Source organism: Trachypithecus francoisi, unplaced genomic scaffold (assembly GCF_009764315.1).
Source record: "Trachypithecus francoisi isolate TF-2019V2 unplaced genomic scaffold, Tfra_2.0 Lachesis_group1, whole genome shotgun sequence".
Classification (NCBI taxonomy): Eukaryota; Metazoa; Chordata; class Mammalia; order Primates; family Cercopithecidae; genus Trachypithecus; species Trachypithecus francoisi.
The window spans coordinates 45284687-45295099 of NW_022681454.1; the positions used below are offsets into that span (position 1 = coordinate 45284687).

Sequence of the window (10413 nt, forward strand, 5' to 3'; positions counted from 1 at the left end):
GGCTTCATCTTTGGCCTAAGAATTACCTTCATTCATGCCAAAGCTGAGTCATACTCAGCTTGTAACTGCATATATGACTCTCAAATAAGAAAGAGAAGTTTTCCAAACCATTACCCACCAGCTTTCGCTTTATTAAAGAGATTAATAGTGGGAAGGGAAATTCAGACTCAGGGTCTGGTTTAGAAGTTTTGGCGTGTTGAGATTTTCAAGGTGTGAACTAAGAATGACTTGGTGAGACTGATGTAAAGATAAATAATTGATACCACATAACACAGTTCTTCTTTTTTTCTTTTCTTTTCTTTTTTTTTTTTTTTTTTTTTGAGATGGACTAGACTAGAGTGCCGTGGCACGATCTTGGCTTACTGCAACCTCCACCTCCCGGGTTCAAGTGATTCTCCTGCCTCAGTCTCCCAAGTAGCTGGGACTAGAGACACGTGCCACCACTCCCAGCCAATATTTGTATTTTTAGTAGAGACGGGGTTTCACCATGTTGGCCAAGATGGTCTCGATCTCTTGACCTTGTGATCCACCCACTTCAGCCTCCCAAAGTGCTGGGATTACAGGTGTGAGCCACCATGCTTCTAAGTGACGCTCCTCCAGAGTCATTCATGTGTCATTTACTGGTTAACATTTGGAGAGTGGCTCCTGGGAGTAAGACACTGTTCTAAGCACTGCATCAGCTTTGTCAATAGTTTTAGGGACTTTGTACTCAATTTCTAGTGGTTTGTTGAGAGGTATTTTTTAATCAGATTTTAACATCAGATACTATACATCCGATTACAGATCAGATTTTATACATCAACCCGTCTCTGAGCTCTTTCTGACTAGCACTCTTTAGAATTTCTGTGATTTATAACTACTCTATTTGATCATTAGAAAGATTATTCCCATAGCCCAGGCAGGTTGAATAGTAGCTGCAATTTTTTTTTCATGTAACAAATAAATGTATTTCCTCCATAGAACAAGCAACTGAATCCAAAGCCAAGTTGGCTATCACAGTACAGCATCTTTTACTCAGCAGTAAGCAGACCACCTCTCCAGAATATATAACTATGGAGATTTAAGGCGATGCCACAGGTTGCTTTTAAGAAGTGTCTGCCTGTTACATTCTCTGCAGCACATGGCACTTAAATTAAAGTTATCATGTAGTGATTACTTGAGGTTTCTGCGTGAAGTATTAAAGAATATTTTAATTGTTGTTTTATGTTTAGACTTACACTTTTAACAAAGTATTTTCAGAACATGAATATTAACAGGCATGTACCAAAGGTCATGCATTCAGAGTCTCTCTCTGCAGGAGTTAGGCCTTGGTTCTGAATCCAACTGTTTGATTTGATTCCCCTACTTGTTTTTGTGGATGTTTACATATGTCTTCTGTTTATCTCTCCCCTTTCTTTACTTTCTTGGAAATCTTTTTTTCCTATCCCATCACCAAACTTTTCACAAAGGGAATCTTATGGGTTTTCTTTTGTTCTAATCATCACTGGTTGAGTGGTTACTGTCACTGCCTTCACTGTCACTGTCACTTCCATTGTTGTTACCATTACCAGACTTGCTCTGGTTGTCACTCTCATCACTGCTTTCAGACGTGCTGTCACTGCTATCACTGCTGTCACTGCTGTTGCTGCTGTCACTGCTATTGCTGCTGTCACTGCTATCACTGCTGTCACTGCTTTCGCTGCTGTCACTGCTATCACTGCTGGCACTGCTGCCACTGCTATCACTGCTGTCGCTGCTATCACTATCACTGCTATCACTGCTTTCGCTGCTGTCACTGCTATCACTGCTGTTGCTGCTGTCACTGCTATCACTGCTGTCACTGCTTTCGCTGCTGTCACTGCTATCACTGCTGTCGCTGCTGTCGCTGCTATCACTGCTGTCACTGCTTTCACTGCTGTCACTGCTATCGCTGCTGTCACTGCTGTCACTGCTATCGCTGCTGTCACTGCTGTCACTGCTATCGCTGCTGTCACTGCTGTCACTGCTGTCACTGCTGTCACTGCTATCGCTGCTATCGCTGCTGTCACTGCTATCGCTGCTATCACTGCTGTCACTACTATCACTGCTGTCACTGTTGTCACTGCTATTGCTGCTATCACTGCTGTCACTGCTGTTGCTGCTGTCGCTGCTGTCACTATTGCTGCTGTCACTGTTGTCACTGCTATCGCTATTGCTGCTGTCACTGCTATCACTGCTGTCACTGCTATCGCTGCTATCACTGCTATCACTGCTGTCACTACTATCGCTGCTGTCACTGCTGTCACTGCTATTGCTGCTATCACTGCTGTCACTGCTGTCGCTGCTGTCACTGCTGTCACTATCACTGCTGTTACTGCTGTCACTGCTGTCACCACTATCACTGCTGTTGCTGCTGTCACTGCTATCGCTGCTGTCACTACTACTACTGCTGTCACTGCTATTGCTGCTGTCACTACTATTACTGCTGTCACTGCTATCGCTGCTGTCACTACTATTGCTGCTGTCACTGCTATTGCTGCTGTGGCTACTATTGCTGCTGTCACTACTATCACTGCTATCACTGCTGTCACTGCTATTGCTGCTGTCACTACTATCGCTACTGTCACTACTGTCACTACTATCACTGCTGTTGCTGCTGTCACTACTATTGCTGCTGTCACTACTGTCACTGCTATCACTGCTGTCACTGCTATCGCTGCTGTCACTGCTATCACTGCTGTCACTGCTATTGCTGTTGTCGCTACTATTGCTGCTGTCACTGCTATCGCTGCTGTCACTGCTATCACTGCTGTCACTGCTATCGCTGCTGTCACTGCTATCACTGCTGTCACTGCTATTGCTGTTGTCTCTACTATCACTGCTGTCACTACTATCACTGCTGTCGCTGCTATTGCTGCTGTCACTACTATTGCTGCTGTCACTACTGTCACTATCACTGCTGTTGCTGCTGTCACTGCTACTGCTGCTGTCACTATCACTGCTGTCACTACTATCACTGCTGTCACTGCTATTGCTGCTGTCACTGCTATCACTGTTGTCACTACTGTCACTGCTGTTGCTGTCACTGCTGTCTGACTTACTGTCACTATCACTGCTGTCACTGCTATCTGATTTGCTGCTGTCTGACTTGCTGTCGCTGTTGTCACTACTATCACTACTGTCACTATTGCTGCTGTCACTACTATCACTACTGTCGCTGCTATCACTGCTGTCACTACTGTCACTGCTATTGCTATAACTACTGTCACTGCTATTGCTGCTATCACTACTACCACTGTCACTGCTGTCACTGTCACTGTTATCACTGCTGTCACTGTCACTGCTGTCACTACTGTCACTACTGTCACTGCTATCACTGCTGTCACTATCACTGCTACTGTTGCTATCACTGCTGTCACTGTCACTGCTATCACTACTATCACTGTCACTACTATCACTGCTGTCACTGCTATCTGATTTACCTTTGCCACCATCAGATTTGTCATTGTCATCATTGCCATTGTTACCATTGCCATTACTGTCACTATTATTAGTGTCTGACGTGCTATCACTGTCATCATCTTCTCCTTTTGAGTGACTGCCATTGCCATTATCTTTTGATTCATCAGAGTTATAAGAAGCATCCCCTCGACTACTGCTGTCATTGTCACTTTCTGAATTAGAATCATCATTGCCATTAGATTCGTCACTGCTATTGGGATCATCTCCTTGCATGGACTTATCATCAAAATCATAACTGTCATATCCATCACTATTGCTGTCACTACCTGTGTTGCTGTGTCCAACTTTATTTCCTGGTTCTGGTTTTTGGCCAGGTCCTTCTATGTTGTCAACCTCTCCTTGTGTCTTGACATTTCCTTTGCCCAAGATCATTCCATGTTGTCCTTTATCCTCTTTATCTTCATTGACTTTCCCAACTTCTTTGGTAATATTTCTGCTGCCACTGCTGGGACCTTTGATTTCTATTCCCTATGGAAGGATGGAGGAAAGAATGATTAACTAGTGAATATTTGCTGCAAAATTGCATTGATCTAAGGAAGAATAACTGGGAAAAATTGCCAAGGGATAGGAGTTCCACTTCTAGTACTTCACAGTTATTTGTGAAAATGTGCTTTATTCTGTAATTGAAAGCACCCTGGTGTTTAGATTCCTTAAAAATTCACCCACATTCCTACCCAGTAGGAACTTTTGTAAGCAATTACATGGGGGATCCATGATTTCACATAAGACTTTTCTAGAATTGTAACTACGTTCTCAGAAATGTATGATTTTTAAAGTTGTTCTATATGGAAGTCTAGTAAGGACTCTAGCTTTTCCTTAAATAGTTAAGTAATATGGATGCAAAAATACATGGACGCTTGTCATGGTTTATTTTTGTGCTAGCATCAATAGTTGGAGGGGAAGAATTTAAACTGCCATTGAAAGAAATCAGCTTTACAAACTAACCTTATCTTGGCTCTTCCCAACAGTGTGTGGCTCTGATTCTTTGGTGATTCCGTTTTCTACACCTTTGCTTTCTCTGTGGTTGAGCTTCTGGGTGTCCTCCATTCTTTGGCTGCCATTGTCTTCCGGAACACCAGCAGAATTCTCCTCACTCTTGGAGGTGTTGTCTCCGTCAGCATCATTATGGGGATCTTCTTTGCCTTCGGGATCAAAATCTTCATTACTTTCCGAATTTTGACCTGTACTAGTATCATGATCATCTTCTTTCCCGTGGTCCTGGCCGTCCTGGCCCTCCTGTCCCTTGCTGTTATCATTACTGTCTTTTCCATTCCCTGTTTCTTCATCTTCATCATCACCAGAACCTTTGTCTTCATCCTCATCTGCTCCATTCCCACTAGGACTCCCGTCGGAATTATCCAGGCCTGCATCTTCTCTAGTGCTGGGTGTTACCTCAGCCTCCTTAGTCCCATTTCTGTTGCTGTTGATCTGAGGTGTTATTTCACTTGTATTACCCTCATTTCCACAGGAATTCTCAATTATTTCATCCTCATTGTCTGTACTGTTATTGCTTCCAACTACTTGGGGTCCATCTTCTTGGACAACAGTGGCACCTTCATTGTGACCTGCATCTCCAACATCCCCATTTGGGGTATTCTTATCAGTATTTCCATTAGTGTTGCTTCTGTTTGTGGTTCCAGCATTGTCAATGATGCTTACTTGTCCCTGGATGCCATTTGCTGTGGTGTTTTCTTCTTTCCTGTGTATTCCATCATGATCATATGTTTCTGCCTTTCCTGTGTCCCCATTCCAGCCCTCAATATTCCCCTCTTCGTTTACTAATGTGGAATATGTAGAAAAGCTCTTCCCTCCTACTTCTGCCCACTCAGAGCCATTCCCTTCTCCCTTGTGACCATCTTGGGTATTCTCTTGCCTTCCTTTATCACCTTCATGCACGGGAACACCACTTTCTTTGATGGTTTCACTGGCATTTAACTTATCCTGAAAAAGAAACATTCAATTAATTACAAGTATCAGTGATCTTGAAGGAAAGCAAATTGCAATGTTGGGGAAATTAATAGAATGTAGCAACTCAGAAATAGGAGAAAAAAGAAATATATTACATCCTATACCTGTTCTGACACGTTTGATCTTGCTAGGAGATGCAAATTCACGGATTTTTCGACATGCTTCTCCAGTGGTTTGCTTTGAGGAACCTGCCAAGTAGAAAATACTGGCTATTGAAAAGGTTCTTTTTTGGGAATATGTGCATGAGCATGCACACACACACACACACACACACACACACACACACACACAAACACACACACACACATTCTTTCCTCAATGAAGGAGAAAAGTTTAACACAAAGGCCAAAGTATGATCTAATCAGATAGAAAAGAGAAGTGGCTTCTTACAGGGCTTGTGTAGAATTTAAACTGGGCACATGGATATTTTTCACTGCAGTATTACCAATTTTATGGATATGCTAGGTGAGCCCACTTATCTCAACTGTAGAAGGAAAGAGTCTTGTAGAAAGACAAGGGGATAGACCTCTGGTGTTTTTGCACAACAAGTCTCTTGCACTAGCACAAGACCTGCTCTAAGTGTAATCCTGACCAAAACTCTTAAGAGAACAGGAGGCATGACCAGAGCCTGCACAGAAGCAAAATCAAGTATTACGCTGTTATACTTCTGTGCTCTGCAACAGCACATTTGAAATACTTGAGAACATTTTCAACTACATAAATACCAAATGTTTGGTATTATGAAAGCATATGAAAATGTTAAACATGATGGCTGGCTACTAAATTACAAATGGTTGAGTTTTCTCAATTTTTTATTGGTATTTATCATATATTCCAAATTTTCCAAAGTGAGCACGTAAATAATAACTCTGAGTGAAACATTAGTTTCCTATATGTTGAAAAAAATCTACTTTTTCTTATTATTCTTTCTTGGAAACTTCCTAAACAGCACAGACTTTGTTCATATTAGAATGAAATTCACAGAGTATGAAGCAAAGATGGACAAAGTCTCCATGACTTCTGGGCACTAAGTGTAAATTAATCTGAATAAATGTTTTAAATAATAATAATCCTTCAGGCAAGATGTGAATTTCTATAGAGGAATGAGACGATGAGCTGGAGTGGTTTGGTTGAAACCTCACAGACATCGCGTAAAGCCCTTAGTGCAAATCTAAATGTTTAGACTCAGCCTGTTAAAAAAAAATTAAGGAACAGTATATACACACACACATATACACACACACGTGCATGTACAGACACACACACACAAGATTTTGTATTAATGTTAGGTTAAAAGAGATAACAAAGTGTAGAGGTTTTCTGAGAAAGGCATACTTACTGGAATGGCCCATGCTACTGCCCAAATGCAAAAATATGCAATTATCTTCATTTTCTTTAGGAATAATAATAATCAATGGCTGTATAAAAAAGGAACAGCACAAAATTACTTACAAAGTAAAAGTGATAATCATAATCCTATATTTTTTTGATGTGTAAGCATTTGCCCTTTTCCTGGGCAAGAAGCATGTATCTAACATGAGAAGACATATGATGTTCCAGAAAATACCTGGTGTGGTTATGGGGACATCACCAGGCTTAGCACTAATGTAGCTTCCTAGATTTTTTCTGCCTGTGCCGATGAAGGAAAATAGCCATATAGCTACAAAGAGTATAGCTGTAACTTTGTTCTTCCGCAATTCTTGGATGTAAAAACATCTTTTTCTCTTCTGAATAGCTTTAATCAAGTACTAAGTAATTCTGCTGAAATTGTGCTTAAAAGATAAAACACGTGTCATCCTTACTCCAAATCTATAGAATTGAGCTCTACTAGACTTTAAGAGCAAGAAATTACTAACATGAGGGAGCCTACGCTAGTGGAAAGAATTTGGGGTTTGTATTCAGAGACCTGGGTTCAAATGTTACCCCTGCTACTTGCTGTGTAAGCTTGAGACATTTAAGTAGGTTTATTATCCCTCTACTGGAATAATAACAAAACTTGCACCTCAGAACTATCCTGAAATTTGGTAGAATTATCTCTGAGAGGCCCTCTCTGACTCCACTTCAAATGGTATTTAGTATCTCGTTCCTTTTTATACCAAGTCGTTTTGCACATCTCACTGGTAACACATTGCACTGTTTAAAATTGCCTAGTTACTTGTGTGTTGCCCTGATTTACTGTAAACTCCCGAGACCCAGGAGAGTGTCTTGGTGATTATTGTATTCCAATGCAAAGCACAGAAAAAGACATTTTCTGAATGTTGTTGATAAATATTTATGACTATAAGCAATATCTAGCATTGCTTCAGGCACTTTGCAATTTTCTAACAAATGATAGCAATTATTATATGGGACTTCTAAAATCATGATTCTTCATCCCTGTTAGAATTCAAATTCAGAAATGGTCTAAGAATATGTTTCTGATAAGTTGGAACAGACATTTTATAATCTGTGTGAGTAAAAAAATCAATTTATATTACAAGTTGGATTTCTTGATGTAATGGTGTCATTACTATAGAAAGGAGAGTTTTACTCCTGTTTCATGAACTCCCACTGCATGTATAGATTATAATGCTGCATGTCATAAAATGGCTTTGATTGAATTTAATGGTGATAGGGAAAATATAATAAAACTTCACTGAATATCAAGTGTCATGAGAATTATTGGTGTTTTCTCACAGGAGAGATGACACAGTTCCAGAGCTACTGAGGGGGAAAAAAGTGCTCCCTCTTACAGCTGTTCAACAGAAAGCCAAGAACAGCTAGAGCTCCTTCTGAAATGCCATAGATTCAAGTGAGGCTGAGGTGACACCAGGACAAGTATCATGCAGAGCTCTGGGGCACCGAGGGTGAAGGCCAGCTGTTTACTAAGCCACAGTCATCCTGTACTTTGCAGTTCCAAGCCTACTCATTACATAGCTCTGCAGAAGGCCCATCTGCACTGTGATTTGGAAGAGCCACAGCATCCTGGAAAGGTACCTGCAGCCAAGGCCAGAGGGATGTGTGTCCCATTTCTGAGCTACAGTCCAGAAATCTGACCACTACATCTCTCTCTCAGCTCCACTCCGGAACAATTCCGTGATGCTCATCACTGTTTCCAAGGCAGGTGAATGACTTCGAAGACTACTATAAAAATGGCCCAGGTGTTCTCAGCATGAAACAGACTTCAGAATTTTGCAAACCTCCTTCAGATTATTTCATTTATTGTTACTCGTGAAATGAGATTTAGCTTCATTTCATTTAGCAATTAGATTTGGCATCACTAGTGATTGCTAAATTTCATTTCATGTGGGACAATAATAAGTAATAGTAAGTGATAAAATACTGAAAAGCAAAGCCTAATTAAAGCCTTGTTTGAAAGCCCAAGGTGGATTTTTTGATATCTGAGTTATCTCATTTTTATCAAAACTAATCAAAGTGCCCAGATAATTAATTATCAGATTTCCACCTCAGTTGGCCAGTTTTTCAGTATGAGGTCTTTCTTTCTCCCAATCTATCTCTTCCTTAACTCACAATTATCCATTATCTTTTATACATACTATCAATATGACAAGCCAAAAAGGAAGCAAACAATCTAATCATTAAGGGGTATTTGCTTCTTAAAATCAAACTGGCTTTGTCTTTGAAATTCAAAGTTCTTTCTAAATGGATCAGTTGGTTCTGAGTAAAAAGAATATTTCACCTTACCTTAAAAGGCTTCAAAAGGACTTTGAAAATCCAGAATTTCTTATCTTTCTCTTTGAAGACTGAAAGTGGCCCACTGTCCTGGATTTTTGCATGACAATTTTGTACTTGCCGAAATTTAAACTCAGTTTGATAATTTTCTCAACCAATCACTGTTTAGGATCCCTGATATGGGGTTATAAAGTGTCATCGTGTCTATGAAGCACATAATAACTTCCCCACTTCCTTCACTTGCTGATATATATTTGCTCACTGAACCATTCGGTTCCAAAAGGACTAGACTTACTTTCACTTAATTAAACAGCTCCTGTAAGGCTGTTTCACATCTTAAATATAGAGAATCAGTGTAACATATCTGAAAAGAGCCACTTAAACCCTGTCACCCTGACATTTCTTGTCTTGCCAAGGTTGGCAATCTAAGAAAACTCTAGGTTTCTTTAGTAAATATGACTGCCTATTTAAGACCCCTATCATTCTTGAGGTAGATATTAAAGTTTCTGTGCTATAATTCAAGAAACTGTCCACATGCAACAGCCTTGACGTTGCCTGAGGGATCTTTAACAATCTATAAACAGTAACTCCTCTGAAATCTCTCTGATTTAACTGAAATAAGCAGTGACATAAAAGCTTAAGAATCTATTCATTGAGTATTCAAACTACATTTTAAAAACAGATATTCAAAATATCAAAAGTAGCAAGATGTTTAAAGGTGCATAAAGACAAAAAATTTAGCTGTCCATTATGTCTCAATTATCTGTGTTAGCTGCAGAATGCAAAATAGAAAATTAGACTTTACATCTAACAAGTTTTGCAATATGAGTGCACCATTCTCTTGAACCCTAGATGTACTACAATGCAGGTAATCCCTAAAACATTTATTTAATTCATGCATTCAAAAACTTGACAGTCTTTTTCTATATACTTGTTTAGCATTTTCAGGAATATGCCAATTTTTGTGTTACAATATTAAAGAATGTGAAACACATAAGACCACTAATGCTATATCACTATGCAACAGTGATATCCCCAGAATATGTATACAAAAATATATGGTATTTATATATAGCACAAAGCTTTATATGTAGGGAAAAAGTAAGGTTGAAAGGAAATGAATGGAATGGAATGGAAACGAAATTTGCCTTGAAGTTGTTTTCATAGCAAATACTTTTTTATTCATATAGCATATTTACTTGGGCAGATTAAAGGGCCTAACAACTTTTAACAAGACTCAAGTAACTTTTGGGAGTGACACCCTTACCCACACACACATTCATCAGTGGAGGT

The 10413-nt window shown here is 39.8% G+C and overlaps 1 protein-coding gene across 1 annotated transcript; it reads right to left on the minus strand.

The window, feature by feature from the left end:
* Positions 1–1473: 1473 nt before the first annotated feature.
* DSPP (dentin sialophosphoprotein) lies at positions 1474–6838 on the minus strand. The gene is made up of 4 exons (XM_033215973.1): positions 6788–6838; positions 5553–5636; positions 4426–5421; positions 1474–3948 (listed from the first exon to the last, which is right to left on the minus strand). The coding sequence occupies exons 1-4, from the start codon at positions 6836–6838 to the stop codon at positions 1474–1476; spliced, it is 3606 nt and encodes a 1201-aa protein (XP_033071864.1).
* Positions 6839–10413: the final 3575 nt, after the last annotated feature.

What these genes read in the sequence shown, in the direction of transcription:
- DSPP (XM_033215973.1), bottom strand. Translation starts at nt 6,838, where the DNA reads ATGAAGATAATTGCATATTTTTGCATTTGGGCAGTAGCATGGGCCATT. An exon ending in CAGTAGCATGGGCCATTCCA is followed by an intron (nt 5,637 to 6,787) that starts GTAAGTATGCCT and finishes TCTACTTGGCAG; the next exon opens with GTTCCTCAAAGCAAACCACT. An exon ending in GATCAAACGTGTCAGAACAG is followed by an intron (nt 5,422 to 5,552) that starts GTATAGGATGTA and finishes TTTCTTTTTCAG; the next exon opens with GATAAGTTAAATGCCAGTGA.